Source organism: Schistosoma haematobium, chromosome 6 (genome assembly GCF_000699445.3).
Source record: "Schistosoma haematobium chromosome 6, whole genome shotgun sequence".
Taxonomy (NCBI): Eukaryota; Metazoa; Platyhelminthes; class Trematoda; order Strigeidida; family Schistosomatidae; genus Schistosoma; species Schistosoma haematobium.
In genome coordinates, this window is record NC_067201.1 from 6,212,664 (window position 1) to 6,237,209 (window position 24,546).

The 24,546-nt window shown below is 35.6% G+C and overlaps 1 protein-coding gene across 3 annotated transcripts in view; it reads right to left on the minus strand.

The window, feature by feature from the left end:
* VPS35_1 (Vacuolar protein sorting-associated protein 35) overlaps window positions 1-22,409 on the minus strand; it is a 30,784-nt gene extending 8,375 nt beyond the window's left edge. The window contains exons 1-9 of one of the 3 annotated variants that reach the window (XM_051216747.1): window positions 22,290-22,409; window positions 22,163-22,259; window positions 22,001-22,124; window positions 17,418-17,592; window positions 14,951-15,313; window positions 13,282-13,365; window positions 9,067-9,176; window positions 7,215-7,566; window positions 4,632-5,226 (exon numbers count right to left, since the gene is read on the minus strand). In XM_051216747.1, coding sequence (XP_051065353.1) covers window positions 4,632-5,226; window positions 7,215-7,219 — 600 coding nt within the window. In that variant the 5' untranslated portion in view covers window positions 7,220-7,566; window positions 9,067-9,176; window positions 13,282-13,365; ... (3 more) ...; window positions 22,163-22,259; window positions 22,290-22,409. Of the gene's footprint in view, window positions 1-4,631; window positions 5,227-6,918; window positions 7,567-9,066; window positions 9,177-13,281; window positions 13,366-14,950; window positions 15,314-17,417; window positions 17,593-22,000; window positions 22,125-22,162 lie in introns of all 3 variants that reach the window. The other 2 variants (XM_051216748.1, XM_051216746.1) reach the window with 2 other exon arrangements.
* Between the last annotated feature and the right edge of the window lie 2,137 nt (window positions 22,410-24,546).

The following is a 24,546-nucleotide window of genomic DNA, read 5'->3' on the forward strand; positions in this document are numbered from 1 at the left end:
CTTGTGAAGTTTACTTATGTTATTTATGATACTGAAAAGTAACAACTTATAGTTGTACACAACTTTTGACTAAATGTTTTGTATAGATAACTAGGTTAAGGTTATCCAATAAGTGAGTAATGAGTCAAGAAGTATGTTGTGTTATATACCAGATAGTTATATAAGGTCAGAACACAAAATAATATGAATTCATTATATTTCGTGGTTTCTCGTCAGTTGTTTACAACCAAATATGTATTAGAATTTTACATTGAGATAAGAGATAGTATGGAACAATTGATATAAGTGAATGCAGAAGATTGGAATGACAAATGTTATCAATGATAACTATACATTTCAACAGTTGAGATCATGAGTCAATTGAAGCTAGACCACCATGGAAAACCTGGAAGCACTGGACGGTCGTTTCATCCTGTTGTGGGACTCCTCAGCAGTGCGCATCCACGACCCCGCCTCGCGGGATTCGAATATATATATATATATATATATATATATATATTTATTTATTTATTTATTTATTTATTTATATATATTTATATATATGGAGGAACAGGTCAGAGGTTATTAGGTGTTAGAATCGAGGAAGCATTACGGATGGGTGGTGTAATAGTGGAGTTCAGAGACAGGTAAGGTAAATTGTGTGATAATTATAGAGGTAATAAAGGATTCATGGAATTAAAAAAAATTGATTAGATGGGTTACGTAATCATTGAATAGAATTTGAAGAGTTCACATAATTTAAGAGAATCAAGTGAGTAGAAATGTGTGAGTGAAAGGGTGGTTTAAGAATTCGGTAATAGGAGAGGAATAAAACTAATAACCAGATAGTTATAGATAATTCTAGACTCCTAAATTAGAATCTTTCGTGAAAATAATAAATCGATACAAAGTACTTATACCCATGAATGAAAGGAAAAATATTCAAAAGTGCTGGATCTGATACAATTATGAAACGTTGAAAATATTATGGATAACCCGAACAGGTAAATAAAAGCTCCTCAATTCTTTTAAATCTGTGTTTATATACTCAGACAGTTGGTCTAATGGTTCTATCATTCAGAATTTATTTATTTAGGATTTACAAATATATCCTGTAGTTAAAACACCAATTCAATCACCTCAATTATTTCAGTATTGTATCATACCACTTTGACGGATATAACAAGTAATCTTAATCAAAAATGATTTATCAAAATCGAATAAGTAATAGATAGCATAATACATAAACTATTAATAGAAAGGTTTTTTTGGTACTTAACGCAAGAAAGCACTTTATGAGGACGAACTGAGAAACATAATCGCAACAAATTTCCAACCTGTCCTTAGCCAATTAGAAAACAGCTTTTATGGAAATGTAAACAATAAATAGATTTTACACAATTAATAAATTTATTAATGTTGTTGTTTACAGGTTAATCTGACTGTAAATCTAATAAGCAATAAAATATAAACTTATTTTAATAGACACACTTTGTCCATATTCTAAAACCCTTCAAAAGGAATTAAACAGATTTTTAAGAGTTTTTATATTGTACATAGATACGGTTAAATATTAGGGGGTTGGGGGTTTTAATCACGAAATGACATCAGACAATAACGTGACAATACTCTGTTGAAAGATAGATGAATGAATTTCACTTAAAAATATATCAGGTACTATGTGATGAATTAGTTCATATTTATTTATTCATTTAAACACATAAACATTGATACAAGGAGGCACCAAATAAATATGAGCCACATAAGTCATTTGATTTGTGTGAGGACTGGGATACTGCCCGCGTGCCCAAACTGAAGCAGCTGGTTTTCTTAGGGGGCCACACCCTGAGCCTTTGACCTAAACGCCTGACCCACAAGACAGTGGAGCAACGTCAGGAGATGCAGTCCCATGGTAGCCGGGAACTAACAACTGATTCATACACCATTTGTTTCGTCAGGATACTGAAGCCCATGTACACTATTGGTTTGGAATGAGGGTTTTCCAACTCCCCTATTTGTACTCTCCATGTTCACCAACCCAGTTAAAGCATCGGACATTCGCTTTTCTTCCTCTCAATTTCGTAAACAAACACTGGTGCCGAGGGAAGGCAGTGAGTAGGACTTCCTTGTCAGTGGTTGTATGCATTTCGAGAGGAAGAGCTGACTCTCCCCACTCTCGGCCGTACCAGGGCATTTAGGGGGCAATTAGTTCATAAAATGTAGTGCCACTACCACCGGGTATATGTTTGTTTTTCAATCAAGAGTTTACGGTTAAGATCTAAGGATGAGGTTCATCTGTCTATATCCAATCTAAAGATATAGAATTGGGCATTCGATACATCTGACATAAACATTTCTACTTCATAATGGCAAAAAACAAATTTTCTCTACCATTTTAAAACTACTGAGCAGCACACAAAAGTATTTTTACTGCTCATCAAACATAGTATTTGAATTAAGTGCAAAACCTAAAAGTCTTGTACTTGATTTTGATTGGCTCGTTGCTAGAGTACACCAAACACTCATGGTTCACTAGTCAAACTAGTTGTACAGTAGATTTTTAAATAAATACATAAGCATATCAATGTCCTTTAATAACCCAATATTAACATCCCCAGCAAGCATATTCTTATGTTCACCAAGAATGTTTACTCCACAATTCTGTTCCGATTAGTTTGTTATTCTGAATCCTTCTGATTAACTTTCGATAAGTACGAAAATATTTTGTTCGTTTCAGATTTTAGAAATAGTCAAGTATTTTTAATATTATAACTGAAACCTTTAAAATATTCAACGCGGTGTTTAACATATACTAATAGAAAACAAACTATTTTCCAGTTTGATTCAACAATGGAAATTAGAGTAATTGACAGAGTCTATCTTTTGTATTAAGAGGGGCATAGTTCGTTTGTTTCGAATATAAACAAATTCAAAACACAATTGTTAACTTATAAAAAGTAGAGAGGTTTTATTTGAAATGTTTGCTAAAAGATGGGATGATACCGTAAACAATAGTACATTAAACATCCTTGGGAAACTGGAAATTTACACAGTGTGTTTGCCTATAATAAAGATTACCATTTACGTAATAGCTAGTCACACAAAGAAGCCTGATGTTTTTTTTTGAAATCACCCAAAATTTCTAAGTCGCTTTGCGACCGTTAGATATTGCAGGTAGGTAGATTAAATGAACACTAAAGTTTGGATATGGCTGGTGTTTTTCTGCTCATTTGAGGGTTACAGTTTCAAATAAATTAATCAGTATAAAAAGAATTTAATAATGGAAACTATTCCTGGAGAATGAACGATTCATTTACTATAATTTTATTATACATGAGCAATTAGTTAATATATTATCAGTCAGTAACAACGTAGAACTTCATACGTACATACATCAGTTCAAGTTGCCATACCACATTAGCACACAGATACAACTATCGATTCAAATCCCATAGTCGTAGAGGTAGTAAAAGTATAAGCAGTAATCGGAAAGATTAGGGTTTGAAGATGTTATTGAAGGAGCATAATCCAGTGAAATAAATTTGGAAAGAGAAAAATAAAAGGGACATGAAGAATTTAGAAGATTAGAATTTAGGAGAACACAAAGAGTTGATGCACCTGCGCCGTTGCAAACGATTTTGAGCCATGTCATTCAAGGTCTCTAACCATCGGTTGCTATCATCTCGCGGATCCCAACCAGGTAGTCTACACCTAGTAACATGGCTCAGTCCACTTGTCGTTGACTTCATGGATTTGTGCCATGTCTTGGTCTGGCCGCCCCTAGCTTTCTTCCAACCTACTCCTACACCATAAAACATAGCACGTCGGGGAAGTCGGTGGTTGGGCATACGTAACACGTGTCCAAGCCATATATTATGATTTCCTTTCTTGTATTTTATAAGTTATTCGCAAACTAACTGTTCAATCATTGGTTGGTACACTTTATAAATATTCAATTATACTGTATGGGTCAGTCATTCAGTAACAACGTAGAACTTCGTAAGTACGTACATCAGTTCAAGTTGCCATAAAGTATGGGTAAATTTTATCCTTGTCTGTTTTGAGAGTCGACTGTTACTACTGAGTTTCTCATTTTGAATAAGCCATAATCTAAGCTAATAATTATCTAGTGTAAAATCATTTATTATTTGAGCATAATCATTAATAGAAATATTCTGAAAAAGCCAAAATAATCTACTGACTATAGTCGACCTCGATCACTTTATGCTAGTGAATCTAATAAAATGATTTTTTTTATTATGAGGAAGAATGAACTGAAACAAATATCAAAATAACATACAAACTATGTACAATGTAGCCAATACCTTCATGGAAACAAATTGTGAAATATTTGCATTCAACTCACTTTTAAACATTAACATATTGAGAGAATAAAATACACATTAAAATATGATTTGGAAGATAATGAATGGAATTAAATCATGCCATGGGACATCATCAATTATCACTTTCTAATATCTAACAGCTAGGATATTCGACATTTTTCCATCTAATACAAATCAAACTGTTAATGATTTTATAGTGTTGCCAATTTCTTACGTATAAAAAAAATTAATTTTCACCCATCAAGTGATAATAATAGTAATAATTCAAAGAAAAATTCCATAAACGTGAATATGAACTCATCTTACTTGAAAAACAAGTGCAGGAAAATTAAAACGAACAATAGCATGTCCAGCTTGTTCTAAACGTAATTGAGCTTTTGTAAACAATTTGAAACATATATCTGGATCTAGACTTTTAGGACTTGGTCCTAGAATATGTAGCATACCAGCTATTAAACTTTGTGCATCAATAAATTCATTTGGATCTTCACATGCATTAGGATCAGTTGTTAACAATCCATCAATTAATTCAAATAAATTATCTAGATCTGCTTCAGTAGTCAAACGTGATGATAAATGAGCACATGACGATGATGAATCTTTACTTATATCTTGTTTGTAATTATTTTGAGTAAATTGTAACACTTGACGCTGACGTTGATCACGTTCTAAAGCAGCATTCAATAGATCATAAGCTAATCGACATTTGGTAGTTTTTGGATCTAATAATGAAACTAAACGTCGAAATCCGGACATTCCTAGCACTGTGCGTAAATCGCTAAGTGATGATATAGGAGCACTTATACGATGAGCACCATTCATTGATTGGGGAAATGAACCATCTAATGGTAGATACAGGAGGCGAAGTAAATCACGTGATAATGAAGATCCTGAAGGTATTCTGTAAATAGAATATATATATATATATATATATATATATATATATATATATATATATATATATATATATATATATATATATATATTTACTTAGATTATGTTTTCTGAATTAATATTATGATTAGTAATACAATTTTCAAAAGCAGAAAAACATAGGACAATGGTGGTTGGAAAACATTTGGATACATCCTAGTACATTGGATTTCAGAACTCATAGAGACATTCAACAGGAAAGGGTGTAAATCAACACTACTGTGTTAAATTATGGAATTGCGGTTTAGAAGGGTTTACGATACTTCATTTTAAATCAGACCTACGAACTGAATATATCTTTTTGGCAGTCTTCATAATACAAACATGTAAACATTCCAATCCTACAAGAGGAAAGTCTCTGCCTCGACAGTTTGATGGTAACGTCTCCAACCATGATCGACATACACAAACTTGAATTCTACGAGGGACATTAGATCACTTAAGATTGGGAACAAATTTTATTGGTGAATACCAACCATTTCGAAATCTATGTCTACGGTATTGGCTATCGATTATCTTCAACTATTTAACAAAAATAAAAGCTATTGATGAATGACCGATAAAATCATATTTTTATCAGAGCTGTTATAAATAGCATGAAACTTAATCATTACTGAACAACATTCAAATTCAGTAATTACGTATACACATAAGCACGATTCTAATTAAACCTCTTCTATATAAAGTATTAACTGTTTGACCTTATCATGTTTAGTATGTTTTAAAATTTATGGTTCCGCGTAGCTGTCGATATGTCCTTGAAATGAACCAACTAATCATTATCATCTTACTAAAAAATAATGAAAAATGAAATTTTTTGATCAGTCACTTGTATAATTTTTTTACTGGTGAAAGTAAGTAGTATTTCATTGATGTTCCATTGACAACAAAACAAAACACTAAACCCCTTCCCCGTGGAAATAACAAGCAGTGAATTGTTGTTAATGGGACTAGACACACCCAGCTTCAAATCACTAGTCACAGTACTAATTACAACTGAAAATGAATCTTGTCTCACAAAGCTAATATTAATTGTAATGACATAAAATCATGCGATGATAGTGAGTGATCAACTTAATAGTAGATGTTTATATTATTATTATCAAGGGTTTGAAATATCCCGTTGTTCGTATTCCTGACTGACTTCTGAACAGTGTTTGTCGATAAATGTTCATTTTGTGGATACCTGGATCAGTGTATAAATTTTTGGGCATTTGAAGCGAAGGATACAGAGTCCGAATACCAGTCCTGCTTCGGTCTGGGCACCCGGGCAGTATCACAGCCCACACACAAATCAAGTGACTTGTGTGGCGCATATATATTCGGTGCCCCTTTGTACCAATATTTGTACTGAGTACCAGTGTGTACATCAACACTTGGATACACATACATCAAGCTGTCGAGTTCCAATCACGTCTAAACATGCACTCTGGATTCTACTGCTAGTTATAATCCATCTATTCTACGAATAGCATATATTTTTAAAAAGAAAACAGTTCATACATAAATCAAAACAAGTTTCTTGATAGAATTCTGATAGAAGTTCAAATCTGATCTATGTATAAGTAGTTATACACGATCATCATTACATCTTTTCAAATAGCTTAAATAGTCTAAAAAAACCAACTGTTTCTCTCTGTCTTTCTTTTCTTCAACTTACAGAACTAGACCAACATGATTCAATGCATCCGCTGTAGCATTTAAACAAATATCAATTAAGGAAGAACAATTATTTGGATGAATTATCATAGCTAAATAAACTAAAACTGAATAAAATGCTGGAATATCTTCTAATGGTAAACCATTCATTATTGCTACAGTTTGTATTGTAGGACGAGTTTTCATATTATTATTATTATTATTATTATTATTATTAGATGATGACGATGATGATAATTGTAAATTATTCAATGTTAATTCACATAATGTTAAACGTGCATGAATAATTTGATTTACTTCATAGAAGAATAATGAGAAAAGATCAGTTGTTGTGGTTGTGGTTGTTTTTGTTGACATGGAAGTTTGATCAATATTAGTAGAAGTATTCATTTCATTCTTTATTATGTTCTCTTGATTTTGATTAGAGTTTTTTAATTGAACATCATAAACTGTTGATAAAGATATATCTTCTTCATTATGTAGAGAAGAATGATTGCCGTTATTATTACTATTATTATTATTATTATTATCATTACCGTTGATATTATTACAAGAAGTTTTTGCTTTAATTGGTGAATAATTATTGCATGATACTTCAATTTTTAATTCACGTCCAGCTTCTAATTCAGTAGCTACATGTTTAGACAAACTAATAATAAGTAAGCAAGAAACAAAATAACAAAACTAATTAAGTGAAATGTATAACAAATCAATATAAGTGAATAATATAAGTTAGTGTAACCCAGCATCGTATGTATTATATGATTTGAGTCATATCTACTTTATAAAAATAATAATATTTCGATGTCTAAGCTAAAATTAAGCTACTAGCATATGATTGAAAATGTATTTAAAACATGACTTTCATATGTTGCGATCATTGAGTTCGGAATGTTGAAGTTAGACTCAGAGTAATAGATAAGGATGATAAATCAGTTAATTAGGTAGTTGGGACATGTGTTAAGTTCGTCCAACCATTTTTAATCTTGATGCATAATGTTTGCTGATGTAGGAGTGGATTGAAATAAAGTTAGCTGTAGCCAAATCAAGACACGAAATCAATCCATGAAGTTATTGATAGTTTGGTTGAGCGGTATCGGTAGGTTCAGACTAACTGGTTGTGATCTGTACGATTATCGTAACCAATCGGGAACTTCAGATGACAGGAACAAGAATCGGTCACGACAGCCCAGAAGTATTAAATCTTCGTTTTCTTTTAAATCATGAGTTTTAAAATTATCTTTTTTAATCCCACGAATTCCCGCTTTCTTTTCAAATCATTTCTACCGACACTGTTACTATCACTACTTATGCTACTTTGACATTTGCCTTGGTAATTCCATTTCTCTTTGGTGATACAGTGTGGTAACTTGAAAGTACATTTACATATTTGCCAAGTTCTAAATTACATTTGACTGGCTGAAGCCAAATTAGGTAGTCAGGGTTTCAGATACTATATTATTGGGTCACATATTAACAAGCTTAAATGGTCATTAAAACTTTTATAACAATATTGAGATCAGCTGATTTAACTTTGCAATATGACCATGTATTAAACTTCAAAGTATTTATTATTTTACGGAGTTGGCAGGAAGCTATATTATGTCTTCTTGATGAACATAATATGCACTGTTTAATTCTTGACGTAACCAGCTATGCAAGGGGATATGACTAACAAATGGGTAGAGAACTTTAAGAACGAAATCGAACCAAATTGTAGATAACTTACGGGTGTATGTGTGCATCTCTACTGACCCAAGGAAATTTAAGGCTGTAAAATTGTTCAGACAAATAATTTACAATACCATATACACTCTTGTATTTCTCATCTACCATGTGGCCTTGAGACAGCGTGTGGTCTGTCTGGAATCGTCCGACCTACCATGTTTTTTCTTGTCTAATACTCTTTGATTTATGTACTTCACTCGAATTAATGCGGATGAAAACATAAGACATAAGACAAAAAAATATGCAGAATCAAATAACACGATGTTTTACATAGAAATTACACAAAAAGCCACTAGAACTCGAAATCTAAAGAAAATATTGTTGTTTTAAAAGCAAAGCTTATGATAATAACAAGGTCACCGACAATATAAATGACAGTAAGTTGATTTTCACTTTGATTTTAGTAAAGCATAATGCTTACCGATCGATAAGACTGCAAACAATCGGCTTCAGTTTCACACCAGCTTGTAAATGATTACAAGTACGCAACAACAGAGGTAAGGTGGCCAAATGAAACTCATCAGGAAAAACCTTTTGAATGGATTGAAATTTAAGAAAAATACAATGACCATCATGGTGAGTAGAGAAATGAGTGATAAAAAAAGATATAATTGATAAACAAGTAATTTATAGCTGGCAAGCTAGAAATGTTCCCCTGAATTCTTGGTTAATGATTGTTACATATTGCATAACTACTACATAGTTTAGCTGAACGACTTAATCAACATAACGACCGATAATTCAGTTTCACAATTCCACATAATATCACGTTTTAGCCACAAACTCAAGACAATGGAGAGGACAATTGAATACTGAATTATATATATAATGGGAAAGATGTGGAGATTTAAAAAGTAATTAGATATCGACTTGAGGACTAACCACCAAGAATAAGATCTTAGAAAGATACAGTCAATTTTTTTGCAGTTTAAAGTTTTTGATATGGCGAATTACAAAAGTTCATTCTTGAGGAATAAATCACTTCTTCATGATAATTTACAATAAATATTTCTAGGCAGTACAATACTGAAGATATTGGTCAGATATGGAGTCCCATACTAGGACGAAACGGCCGTCCAGTGCTTCCAGGTTTTCCACGTTGGTCTAGCTTCAATTGACTCATGATTTCAGCTATTAAAATAAATTGAAGATTGAGAAATTCTTACGATATCATCAGGCGTTCTTGAATATCGGGGCTACCTGTTCCTACCATCTGGATATTTCAACAAGTAATTTTTGTTTGCTTTAACACATCATTATGTCTATTAATTGCATAATCTATTCAGGCACGTATATGAAAAGTTTACGAACTATCGTTTTACAAGGTACAAAAAAGTACAATCATAGTAGTGGCTGGCAATATGCATTGAAAAGGATGAACATTAATAAGATGTCGATTCCTGAACTGCCAAATATTACTTGCCGATCACTACTAGGTCTAAATGTGTATCACAATTCAAGAATTCTGGTTGAGTGATTTACAAGACGATTGTTTAGTATCACTCTACAAGGTTTCAATATTTATTGTCAGGATCAGCGGATTACCAAAGTGTAGTAGATTTTCCTACTTGTCCGGATGCCCATATAGACTTAGTCATCAATAGTGATGCGACAATATATGCGACCCGTTAACGTGATCCATTGTCTAGTTCTGATCATTGTATTATTCGTGTTCTACCTAAATTAAATGGCTAGCTGGGAAAGAGTACACTCTTACAAAGAAAGACAAATACAGGTATTAATCAGAAAATATCCAAAATCTGAAAAACATGTTTCGTATGACAAACTGGGAATTATTTAAGATGACTGATTGTAAAACACCGTATATGTTGTCACTTGAATTCTTAAAATCTGTCTTAATGTTTGTTGTCCCACTGAGATTATTTCTATAAGTTTAGATCGAATTACACCTCCACAATTAAAACGATCAGAGAGGGTAAAAGAAAGAATGTACGAGAAAAACTCCATTGAAAGCTAAATGGTCTGATAAAGCAAAGGACTAGACATCTGAACTCAATGTTTCCTCAGAACCTCGCCTATACATCAGCATCCATGCACACAAGTAAATATATAAAAAATACAATAAATTATCTAGCAATTATAGTAATGTGACGAACAGGTTGTTAGAGCTGACCTAGTCAATAACTTGTATTGTAAGACACGTTTCAAATTAAAAGTTGTGCATACTGTAATCCTGTTGAAAATACTTCATTTAATTCCAGGTAGTTGATTTGCTTAATTTATGTATATATACATGCAGTTACCGGGATTTTTCTGTTTAGCAAAACAAACTTGTTGAAATACTTTTTGTTAAGAGTTACGAAGTTCTACGTTGTTACTGACTGACTGACTATAAATTCGAACAAAAATGTAATAGTGAATAAAGCCATTAACTTTTATAAAAAAATGCACCCAAATGCCCTGGTAAGGCCGAGGATCGGGAGAGTCCGCTCTCCCTCCAAATGCTTTCACATGGCCATGTGCATACAACCACTGACAGGGAAGTCCTACTCACTGCCTTCTCGCGGCATTACTGTTGTTTACGAAATTCAGAGGACGAAAAGCGAATGTCCGGCGCTTGAACAGGGTTGGTGGACACGAAGAGTTCAAATAGGGGAGTTGGAAAACCCTCATTCCAAACCAATGATGTACATGGGCTCCAGTATCCTGAAGGAACAAATGGTGTATGAACCAATTGTTGTTCACCGGCTACCATGGGACTGCATCTCCTGACGTTGCTCCACTGTCTTGTGGGTCAGGCGTTTAGGTCAAAGACTCAGGGTGTGGCCCTCTAAGAAAACCACCTGCTTCGGTTTGGACACTCAGGTAGTATCCCAGTCCTCACACAAGTCAAATGACTTATGTGGCGCATATGTATTTGGCGCCTCATTGTACCAATGTTTATGTGTTTAAATAAATAAATAAAGCCATTGATAATAATAATAAAGATTCCTGTTGAATTGATTTGTGGACGGCACCGATACATGAAAAACAATGACTCAAAGTTTAATGACAGATGAAAAGTATTGTATGGTATACATGACAGAGTAATACTAGTTAAACAGCAATCGAAAGTGAGGAAGCACTTGACAGTCCTAGCATGAGGCACAACTAATTCGTGATTTTGCATAACTAGTTCCCAAAAGTATTTGTGAGTAATTGCCTCACAGTGAAAATGGTTGACCTCCACGAATAATAGCTTTCTCACTATAACTCGGAAAGGTATTTTTTGTAATTAGTCACTAGTATGCAAATGTTTATTATCAATTTAGAAGGTATTTTCTTTCCGATAGAGATCCAATAATTGGTAAAAATTGATGAGATCGACTAAAACTTGTTTATTCTGGTTAGCATCTTTCAGCAAGGTTGTTTTCTACGCCCAACCCTACTCCTTTACAAGGGCTTGGGACTGGCAGTAGCCCTAGAAGTGCTACAGGCGGGGATCGACTAAAAGAGATGAATTAATTGATCAGTAAAAAGTACCGGACGTGATATTTGTTTATACTCAGTGTTCGCTGATTGAATTAGGCTTAAATGATGACTAATAAAGTTAAGTGAATCGGCGTCATATTGAATGAGTATATAATGATCAATAGTTAGGACAAACAAGTAGACAGCTATAGATCTCAGTTTTTTTCAGTATTCTTTAAGAGAGAGTAATACATAACCCTAAATGAACTTAGTCTATTAATTCAGAGGTAGACATATTCATAAATTATCTAGATTTCTGTATAGGTTTGCCTGTCAAACTGTTAACAGAATTAGTTATCGACATACGATTAAAAACCATTCGTGTTAAAGTACGTTTAGAACCACGTTTTTACTAAAAAAAATTCTATTTTACGTCAGTGTTTTGAGTAAGTCCCCTTCTTCTACAAAAGGATATCTGAATGACCAAAGTGAAATGTTAGAAAATCTTATTGTATTTTTCAAATGGTTAAAAATAGAAATACCACGAAGGAACTAATTCGAATTTCCACCGGTTCTAGAAGAGAAATACGATTAGACATACCAAGAAGTCACTAATAAGTTATCTTCTTTAGTCATATAAACAATCGCTCCAGTTATTTATAATCTATATCCTCAAGTGATCCTACTCAACAAAATGGACAAATTCAGGCATACATTCTGAACAAAGTAACTATTTTATCAACATACGCCTGATCTTCTAGGAACAGTGGAATCATTTTAAGCATAGATGGATGGTGGCTAACAGTGGAAAACTCGTTGCGAGTTTCGTCCTGAGTCTCGCTAGCTGGATGTACCTGCACTCCAGGGTTGATATTCACTCCGCGACTCAAATCCAGTACCGTCTGCTTCAAACGCTATTGAGTTATCCACGTAGCTACTGAGTTCATATAGCTACTAGCTTCTGAAATGGGGTGAAAATTAATTTACATGTATTGATCGTTCGAAACGAGTGTCCTGGATCCCACTGCTAGCCATCATTTATCTCTATTGAAAATGATTGCGGATTAATGGCAATATCGAGGCATTCCGAACTGGATGCACATATGCAATCCTGAACATTAATGGGAAGATTCAAACAACATTTAGACCAAGTGTAATTGTTTATTTCAACAAGTAAACATAATGAAACAATATAAAGTCTACTGACTAGCAAATACAAACTTACCTGTATGACCACATCCATGAGATATTCTTGTGCGATAACATCACGGCATTCAATAATCTGTTCCAAAATCGGTGGTAGGACTTGCTAAAAAAACAAATAAGTAAACACTAAGTTATGTGGGTCTCAAATATTAGATCAATTTTCAAGTATTTTTCATCACAGACTGACATCCTCTGGAAAATAAATGAAAACCCAGGAGAACGAGACAGTTATTTTGACCTAATTGTTCAAGATTCCCTAGTAGTGGTGCACATGGGCTCCAGTATCCTGAAGGAACAAATGGTGTATGAGCCAATCGTTGGTCACCGGCTACCATGGGACTGCATCTCCTGACGTTGCTCCACTGCCCTGTGGATCAGACCTTCAGGTCGAAGGCTCCGGGTGTGGTCCCCTAAGAAAACCACCTGCTTCGGTTTGGGGGCCAGGACAGTATCACAGCCCTCACACAAATCAAATGAGATATGTGTGGCGCATATGTATTTGGTGCTTCCTTGTACCAATATCTAAGTGCTAAAATAAAATAAAATAAAGTAGTGTTCACATACAACCCAAGGACTCTCAGCGAGCAGGTAGATTCAAGAGTGAGTACAAATCCGTCTGTAATTCCAACCTCAATTATATTGTCATATATTAAGATGACCATACAAAAGATCGTTGATATACTGATAATTAAGGTTTAATGTGGTGAAATTATTACTGAATTAAAATTTAGTCTTTAAATATGAAGGTTTCATGTTTGTCTGTATTAATTAGGAAGTAATCCAATTGACGAAATTCAAACCTGAATCATTCGGTAGCTCAATTAAAAACGTTACCACTAAGCTACGTGTATATGAGCTGAGAATAATCATAAGACGACAGTTAGCTTAAGACTAACGAACCTGAGGTGGGTTTAGAAGACTTCCTACTAAGTATGTACAGAAAAACGATACGATGAAGTTTAGTGAAGATTGATTTAGTTGTTAAGTTGTTACGATTAAAAGTGAAATCTATGGCAATGTACATTGGTAAGCATACACAAGTAAACTCTATGAGTTTAGGATTTTCTATTAGATGTATTTGTTATTGATGATATCTTCTATAATTTTCAAAAGTGTCCTTCAACTGTACAGTAATAATGATGGGCAACACTAAATACAAATCTATGGTGTCATATTTCATAAATATAATACGTAATTAACTTATTCACTAGATACTTGAATATGAGCTACACTTTGAGTGTGAGGGCTAATGATACTATCCGGTTGCCCAAACCGAAGTATATATTATTCCATGAATGAAATTAGATTTAAGTGAAGGATTGGGACATAACAGTTTTATAATTTAGTTTTTTCCACCGAAGACAAAAATTGGTTCAACCATTGGAATTCTTTTGTCAACAAGTCGAAATGCAAACGTAGACTCAATTAACCACTCCCATATATACAATACGATAATTTTTAAGCAGTTTTATTACGTATAGTTTATTGTTGAAGCAATTCCTTTTGATTATAAAATAATGACAACAGTAGACCTAAGAACAGACTTGTGATATGTTGCTGGTGTTTTTTATATAAGGTGACTTTCATATTTTTACTTTTGCTGATGAGATGAGTAACGACCGATTTCGTTATTGTTCTATGTTTGCGAACATCAACATGAATAAAAAACGTCACGCTAAAGGTCTCACTGTTTTATATCGCTCAACATTGATTGATTCTAGTTGGGATAATCGATTTAAATTTGCACCAACAAGTATACGTAATTCTCGACGTTCTTGTTCTCGCTTTTCACGGTCTCTGGTATGTCCTTGATGTTGCATTCGTACCCAAAGTTTATTCATTTCCGAAAAATTGAATAATAGGAAGTTTATACTATCAGCGATTGTCCCTTGTGAGTAAACATGAATTGATTTTTGACTAATCTTTTGTTCACCGTCATCATTATTATTATTGTTATCGTCTAGTTTATTCTCATCAGGTGATAATTTACCACTACTTTTGTTGCTATCATCTTCCGTTTCATTTACAGCTGTATGTGTTGATGGTGAGTCCTAAATATAGTGAAATAGGAGTTAGGAATATCAATAATATTAGCAATAATAAATAAATAAATAAATAACAGGCAAAATTAGAAATACCAAAGTAATCTGTATAAAGCAGTAAAAAACAGTAAAATACTGCCTTATTTGGCAGCTGTCAATTAGATGTAAAGAAATCACAGTGCTTATTGTTTCCAGCGAAACATGAGTTCAATATCTAGTTTTAATTGCTAAACTGCTACATTAAGGTATTCATTACTTTAAAATCAATTTCCATTGTGTCTCCCTTAATTTAGCTTTAGTTCAACGGAAAATACTAACAGAATACAACCCCCTATCAAATAGAAGCTTTAACATGAGGCATTTACATAAAACCATAGATTCATCACATTGATTTTTTCAACAGAAGAGTCACATGTATACTAAGACCTAAGACATTTAGATTTGTTGTATACTTGGCTAAGATATATACCAAGTGAATAAGAGACAGACATACCTATACTACGCACAGTTAGGTTCAGATAATATGAAATTGACAAAAAATATCTGCTGCTCCTTTTTCGAAGCTCTACAGCATATTTCTGCACCAAAACAGAAAATCCCACTTTTGCGTAAATCACAAAAAACCATTAAAGGTTATTGAAGTTAATGGCAAAGTAGAAGTGTTGGCTTTGATATTACACTGAAAAACTGGAATTTAATGAACAATGCGAAGTTCCCTATAGCCATAAGAAATCTGGGTTGGACATAAATGCCTTTAAACATGAGATCGAATAATTCTTTTAATTCTATTGTCAGTCTGTTTGAACTGCCGAAAAAACTTAATTTTCGAAAGTTCAAGTTTATGTTTACAATTCATCAAACATTTAGACTTTTCACAGCCAAATAACACATCATTTGAAACGCTAATGAAAATGGGATTTCTAGACAATGTTCATCTGACTGGTTGTCGGGATAAGAAAAAAACAGTTAAAGCAACGAGCTGAAATCCAGTGAATAAAAATAACGGTTTTATGAAATACCAGTTATGTTGTGACTGTTATACACTGAAAGTCCGGATTTGTCTCCAACCGTTAATTAGTCACATTTTACACGGATCACAGGAATAACACTCATGCAGGAAGTCACCTACCATATCAAGTCAGAGCTTTCTGATGAACAGATGAGATAATTTAAACGTACGATATAACCTTAAGAGAATATAGACGATTGATGACAGAGAAATAAAAATCACTTTACAATTTTTCTGATACCAAAAATATATATCAAGGAGACTGACTTCTGACAAGTTGATATCATAATTCAAAATCTAATCAAAAGTGAGAAAAAACTGATCAATCTTCAGTCAGATAACTGGGGCCTTCGGACGATTCCAAACAATGAAGTTGTGTCACAAGCGAACTATGAGTTTTTCACATCATTTATTAGTGAACAGGTTTATTCAGTTGTAGCTCATGTCTGAATACAAATTCATTCCGTTGGGCGAAGTTGAATAGCAGATTAAATTGATACAAACTGGTGATAACACACCAAACTAAAACTCAATGTCCGTTGGCTGGATATCATCAGAATCAGCCTACTGTGGGAGAGATCAAACCAGCTTCTAGCTCAAGAGGCAATTAGGAAAGGACGTTGGAAGTGGATAAGACATACATTACCGAAATCATCAGACTGAATCATGAAGCATCTATTTATTTATTGTTTGAGGGTGCATCACGAAGCAAGCGCTAACTTGGAACGTTGAAGGGAAGTGGAAAAGTGGAAGACCAAGTAACACACTGCTCCGATTATTGGAAGCAAACACCAAAAGGATGAATAGCAACAGGGAACAACTGAGATTGCCCAGGACAGAGTTCGATGGTGGGCGGCCTGTGCTCCTCCACGAGGGGTAACAAGCGTAAGTAAGTATTTATAAACACACTACAACTGTAAGCGAATCAACGTCTGTTATCTGGGTTTTTTACTACACAACACAGAATAGATTCTAGAAAGCACTTGAACAAAAATGTGAAAAGTGAGTGGTGATACATTTCTGAAAGACCATAATAATAATTGTATTTATAAGTATCTAATTCAAATTGGGAGGTTATAAAATACAGATACAACTAAACAGTACCTCAATATCTGGGAGAAGATCACTTCGTAGTGATTGCAATAGATAACTTCTCAAAAAAAGACCTCTTGTAGGATGCTGTACACCAGAACACATTTCTACCAGATCACGAAGAATTTCACGTCGCGACAGGTCGGAACACTTAATATGATAAACTCCAACAGTAATAAGTAAGTACCTGAAGAAGTGTTTTACAAGAACTAGTAAATATTTCTACGGATGCAAGAAATAAAAATACTATTGGTAAACATCCTCCTAAGTCAAAGTTTATTAATATGAACCACGAATTCAAAAAAATTGACTCCAGTTTACAAAAAAGCTTAAACTGACAACAATTAAGGTTTTAAATATTGTTACTAATAGTTCTAATGATAAATATGAAGCCCCCGAATGTCGGGAGAGTCCGCTCTCCCTCCAAATGCTTTCACATGGCCATGTGCATACAACCACTGACAGGGAAGTCCTACTCACTGCCTTCTCGCGGCATTACTGTTGTTTACGAAATTCAGAGGACGAAAAGCGAATGTCCGGCGCTTGAACAGGGTTGGTGGACACGAAGAGTTCAAATAGGGGAGTTGGAAAACCCTCATTCCAAACCAATGATGTACATGGGCTCCAGTATCCTGAAGGAACAAATGGTGTATGAACCAATTGTTGTTCACCGGCTACCATGGGACTGCATCTCCTGACGTTGCTCCACTGTCTTGTGGGTCAGGCGTTTAGGTCAAAGACTCAGGGTGTGGCCCTCTAAGAAAACCAGCTGCTTCGGTTTGGACACTCAGGTAGTATCCCAGTCCTCACACAAGTCAAATGACTTGTGTGACGCATATGTATTCGGCGCCCCATTGTACTAATACTTATACGTTCAAATAAAATAAATAGAATTGAAGACTCTAGTGAATTACTACAAATTTGCTCACCATCTGTCGCTTCAAAAGGTTTGTTTTACGTGCCTTTATCCAGGGACCCTGTGGCATCTTCGTCTGGTTTTGCTGGCATTCGTGTAGCACTAAGCGCCAGAGCAGAGGCAGCACTGATCGATTGGATTCCATTAACAGTCGATTATATGCTGTCAAATCACAAATTTCCACCAAAGTGAGAAATAATCGCTATGAGAAAGGACGTCTTTTTGTCATCTCCGCCCATGCTCCGACAAATTGCAGCCCGGATGCGATCAAGGATGACTTTCACCACTAGTTAACAGTTCTTCGGCAGGAAGTAGTAGCTGGAGTAGTACTAGCCGGAGACTCGGAGTACTTATCTGGACTCTGATCATGTCCTTGTTTGCGTTAATCTGTTGGAAGCTCTTTTAATTCATCCGAGCCACTGGCAGCAAGAAGTCTGGTGTGAGTAGAACAATCTGTGAAGATGACGAGATGTCAGTCACTAACATCTATGGACGTCTTAAACGATGGGTAGAGTTTTTAGAGGGGCAGTTCAACTGATCTGCTACCCCAACAACATCGACCAGACTATCCTACCCTGTACGGCCTGTGACGACTGGTTCACTAAATGAGTCGGAAGTCCACGAGAAACTGCAACTCTTAAGGCGCTACAAAATCACCGGGCCCAGATGACTTACCTCCGGGTCTTTTTTAAAGATGGTAGTGACTTTCTGGTTAAGGAACTGACAACGTTCTTTACAAAGGTCTTTAAACTAGAGTGTTCCAAAGTCATGGAATGAGTCAATAGTTGTCCCTATCTTTAAAAAGGGTTCACGTCGTTCCTGCAACAACTATCGGGGGATAAATCTACTTCCGATTGCGTCCAAGCTATTGGCTTCCATCATACTTCGTAGGTTGTTCAAAACCCGAGAAAGATTGACTCGCGAGGAGCAGGCTGGTTTTCGTTTTGGTCGAGGACGTATTGACCATATCTTCACCCTCCGCCAAATGTTAGAACACCGCCATACTTAACAAAGGCCAACAATAGTAATGTGTCTTGACATCAGAGCTGCCTTCAATTCGTTAAACAGGAATGTTCTTTGAAATTGTCTATTGAAGAAGGGTATGCCTGAGAAGTTTATTAACATCCTAAAAGCCCTATATACAAACACCTCAGGCAGAGTGAGGGCATACAACCACCTCTCTCCGTTGTCCCATTCAAGCAGTGTGGTTAAGTAGGGTTGCCCAATCTCACCATTCCTCCTCAACTTTGCTATCGACGACATTCTTGAAGCAGCTCTGATGGATGTACATAATGGTGGTGTGGATCTGTTGCCTGGAGAAAGGCTTCTCGACCTTGAGTATGTGGATGATATTGTCTTACTGTGAGATGACGCCCAAGCCATGCAATCCACACTTAATCAGTTGACGATTACTGTCCGTAAGTATGGTATGTGCTTTACACCTTCAAAGTGCAAAGTACTTTTACAAAACTGACAGGACCCTGATCCTGAAATCACCCTGGGTGGTGAGCAAATAAAAGTAATCGAGAAGTTCGTCTATCTAGGTAGCTGCATAAGTGTTGGTGGTGGCGTGAGTGATGAGATCAATGCACGTGTAGTGAAAGCCAGAGCGGCTTATGCCAATCTGGGCCATCTTTGGAGCCTTCGTGATGTTAGTCTGGCTGTAAAAGGTCAGATCTATAGCGCATCGATGAGAGCAGTTTTGCTCTATGCTTGTGAAACCTGGCCTTTTCGAGTTGAGGATGTTAGACGACTCTGTGTTCGATCAGCGTTGTCTCCGAAGGATTTCTGACATCCAGTGGCAACACCATATTAGTAATGCAGAGGTTCGGCATCGTGTGTTCGGGCACAGAGACGATAATTCAGTCAGTGCCACTATCTTGAGACATCGACTTTGGTGGCTTGCACATGTTCTACGAACGCCATCTCAGAGAATTCCACGTCGTGCATTGTTTGCTGACGCTGAGACTGGTTAGAAAATGTGGAGAGGTGGTCAGTGTATGACATGGTGTCGTGGTATGATAGAAAGCTGCAAAGGGTTGACTTCTGTTGGTCCTTCACGAATCCCTGGCTGAGATCCTAGAGATGGTGCGACACAGTGGCTAGAGGCGTTATCAGATATGGCTCAGAATAGAAGCCAGTGGCGATCCTGCCGTAACTTTTTTTACTTTCTTCATTAAAAAAGTGGACGTAACTTCTTTAACTAGAAAAATTCTTTCCGGTTGTATCTTTGCTAACTGAAATGCTTCTCCTATTATTATTATTCTACTATCATACGGTAGTTTCTGTTCGTTATTGTTCCTCTTTTTCTTATACGCACCTTACATTCTCTATCTCTTCACATTCTCATTGTAATTGTGTGGCGCATATGTATTTGATGCCCCTTCGTACTAATATTTGTGTTAAAATAAATAAATCAAGTCGAATGAGTTGTGGTAAAGTCATCTACCAAACTGTTATTTACATGTGCAAAGATGGTTACGGTGATTAGCGATGAAAAAGAAACATCATGGGAAGACCATGCACTATACAAGTAAAGAGGAATATGTGAAAGGGAATGATAAAATAGCACACTAGCACATATGTAGCGGAGCGGTGGCTTAAGCGTTCAACCACTAACTTTATGATCCGAGCCCCGCTCCACCTACTTAGGTTTAAGCAACCGGGTAGTACCACTACTCTTCACACCCAGGATATGGCTCATGTGCAAATATGAAATGGACAAGTCGAATTTTTAACACCATTATATCAAGCAATGAGTGTGATTCCTTATCACATTATACACAGCACTGAATAAAGCGAATACTATTGCTCTTCTATGTAGGCTTCCGTACATAATACAGAAATTGGAAGCACTATTTTGAATTGTTATCGATATATGATTCCTATCTATTTTAAAAGGTACGAATTAGGCTGGATTTTGCATATATTCAGTCAAAAACATATAAACTTAGTGACAAAAAAGGTGGGTAATAGTTTCAATTTGGCTAGAAAAATGTTATCACCGCTTATAGGACAATGCTTTGAAAAGTTTTGCATTTATTTGTTTGTCATGTGTGAGTTAAATGTCTCTGACTAAACTGAGTAAATCATTTCAGTTCTGGAGATCTAATCTAGAGAACCCTCTTTGAACAAAAGGATTTAAGGGATGTGATGGTTTGCAACTTAGAATTTAGAGCTTGGGATAGGTTTACCAGAGAGTAAGAAGATCATAATAACACTGGTGAAACTTGCGTTCTAATCGCATACTTATGAAGTACTAAAGACTAAATACCATAACATTTTAAACTACTGTCAGGTTCTGTATGAATAGCAAATAGTGCCAGAGTTAAGGTCTGAAAAGGCTGTTCTACCATGATAGTACAACGCGAAATTTTTCAGCTATTTCAAAAGAAAAAAAGCAGGCTTAGTAACCAGGTGCGCATGAAGTTAATTCATTTGACTTGAAGATAATACACTACAACTGCAAGTGAACTAATAGGTGCATGTCCGAAGTAATCGGAGCTTGCTCCGTGGCAACCGAGGGGAAATGTTGCAGATGAAACAAAACTGGGAACAAGTTTTTATAAAATATATGACGCATAAGAATGGGGATAATATAACGACTATGTTCTTACGACCTCATTACCACAAATGAAAAATAACATAACATTATTAGCTCGAAAGTTAATTGACGTACAATCTAGGAAGAATATTTGAAATATATTGAACAGTTTCATATAAATATGAAACCTTGCGTCCACTTTTGTGTTCTTCGATAAGGTAGGATTCCAGAGTGCGTAGTTTGTCTGTAACAACAATATCTAAGGTTCCGAATTTTAAAAAATCTCTGGCTACTTACACAACTCATAGTACGCTTTTGGTGACAAAGAATAATTTTTCATCTCCAAAAGCATATTAGCAGCATGTTGTATAGCGTCAACCAAATATCTTTTTTCCTACAACGAAGTTAAAAAAACATTCCTAACCAGACAGCATTCCATTTGACAAGCATACTGTCTAACAGTGCATAGACATTCCTCTAAAAGACCTTCTTGATCCTCCTTAGAGATCATTGAAACATAACGCGAAGTCTTGAAACAGGCGGCGCGTATTTTTGTGCATATACATTTCATATTCCACCGTCAAATGATACCTTCACTCATACCTTGGCTACTAGAACGAAGTAAATTATTAAGGACGACATATATATCATAATCATTATTGTCCATGAACTTTTGCAACTCACAAATTGATAGTTCACTGGATTTCAGAGAGACAGACTAGGTCCAAATGGTTGTGGACGGAATAGAAAAAGCTTTCGCTTAACGGGCTTCCGTGTCTAGTAACAGTGAATCGCCAATACCTCCAGACAGGAACTAGTTATATTAACGATGAAAGAAACAAAGAAATTGGTAAATCATAGTAAGATACTATCCTTAGTCCTTAAGAATATGGTAAGTTTTCTCTTAAAAAACTCCTGGGAAGTCGCCTGAACTAGCTCACTCGGCGGCGAATTCCAGTACTTGACTTTTCCAGAAAATTAGATGTGTCTACAGTCCGTTCTGCTATGTTGTCTCCATTTTCTAGATGTTATGTTGGAGCTAAACTTATGTACGTGATTAAGGGGATGTCCAGAAGTGTTAAGGATACTGTAAGCCATTAGAAGGTCAACTCTAAGACGCCTTTACTCTAATGGATAAACGTTTAGTGATTAGATCTCTTCATTGGGCTGGAATTTGAGTCCTAGAACTGATTTCGTGGCTCGCCGTTGGATACGCTCCAGTGTCCTCATCCATTTGGAGTGAGGGAGGAAATACTATGTTTCCGTACTGTAAACGGGGACAGATGGAACTGTTGAAGATTATGTGGAACCCTCTTTCGTCGAACTGGCCGAAAATGAGCCTCATTGTTACCAATGCATGAGTTTTTTCACGTTCCGTTTTTACATTTCATCTGTGGACCGATTTTAGGAGACTTATCTCCTCATCGGCATTAAACGAAAAGGATGATGGAAGTTTTCTGATGAGTTGCTGAGTAAACATCAGAAAATGTCTGGGGAACTTCAGAGGTCCGACATCCACTATGTCAGAGTGGATAGTTCCCGCGCCAAGTTTCTTCAGAGAAAAAGGCAAAACAGAGATCATTTAGCGGCCAGCATCGTTACAAGCCCACACGACCTGTCCCCACTTTTGGACAAAAGAAATGTTCTATTATTTTGAGTTACATTATCATTCAGGTCTGCATTCATGTTTGTGTCTATCATGCTTACAAATGTCAAGTCACGTTGCGACGAGACTGAGATGGCACCTAAGCTTTTTCTGCTCCGCATCTCTCATCCTCACTTCGTTTAAAGTTGACTCATGGTTTTCTTTGACAAAACAAACTACGATGCTTGGGTTTCTGAATCCAGTCGACAGATGCATTTATTTCATCTGCAGGATTCTTTTAAATTTTAATACGGTTCACTTTTATTAGGTGAGAAGACTAGGATAAAAAGTGTTGTCTGAAAAAGCTTTCATCAAATGTTCATCGGTCAATAAGATCTGGCATACCTAGCGATAGTCCAGTTATCAAACTGTTAATGAGTTTGACATAGCAAAGTTATTGGTCTAACTAATGTCTATCTCTTAAGTTTCCATGTTTAAGAACGATATTCTTAAAAACGATGTGAGTTTGAAAACATCAAGAGCAAACACAATAGTTCTAATATACCTGTCGAACACACGCACGTAGTGTCTTCAACACTATGAAGCACCATGCGAGTGAGTTGATTTCTTTGTGTTCGTGGAAGTCCGCCTGTTTATGGCGAAACTAAGCCTTGACAATATCAGGGCATATTGTCATAGTTGTACGGTGTGATATGGGAGTTGCAATCCCCTTCCGTCGGAATGATTCGATGCAACAGAAATAAAATTTGTTAATATGAGATAAAAAGAGTCCGAAAACACAAAAGTAATATCACAATATTTAAAGTACATGTAATATTTTCAATATGCTACAGATCCACAGTTCATCGTTCGCTGTACTAATGCATGTCAAAGCTCATCATTGAAGAGGTCTTTGACAACGCTGATGTTCAAAACGCATTCTTAATCAACGACCCCAAAGACAGTAGAAACGGAAGTCAGGGTTGAAGGAGTCAAGGGAAATTTCGGAAGATAGTAGTCATGTTGAGAATTGTGTGATCTAAGACGGTTTGTTGAGAGAAATGCGCAGCGCATTGTATCCAAACTTGAGCTGGCG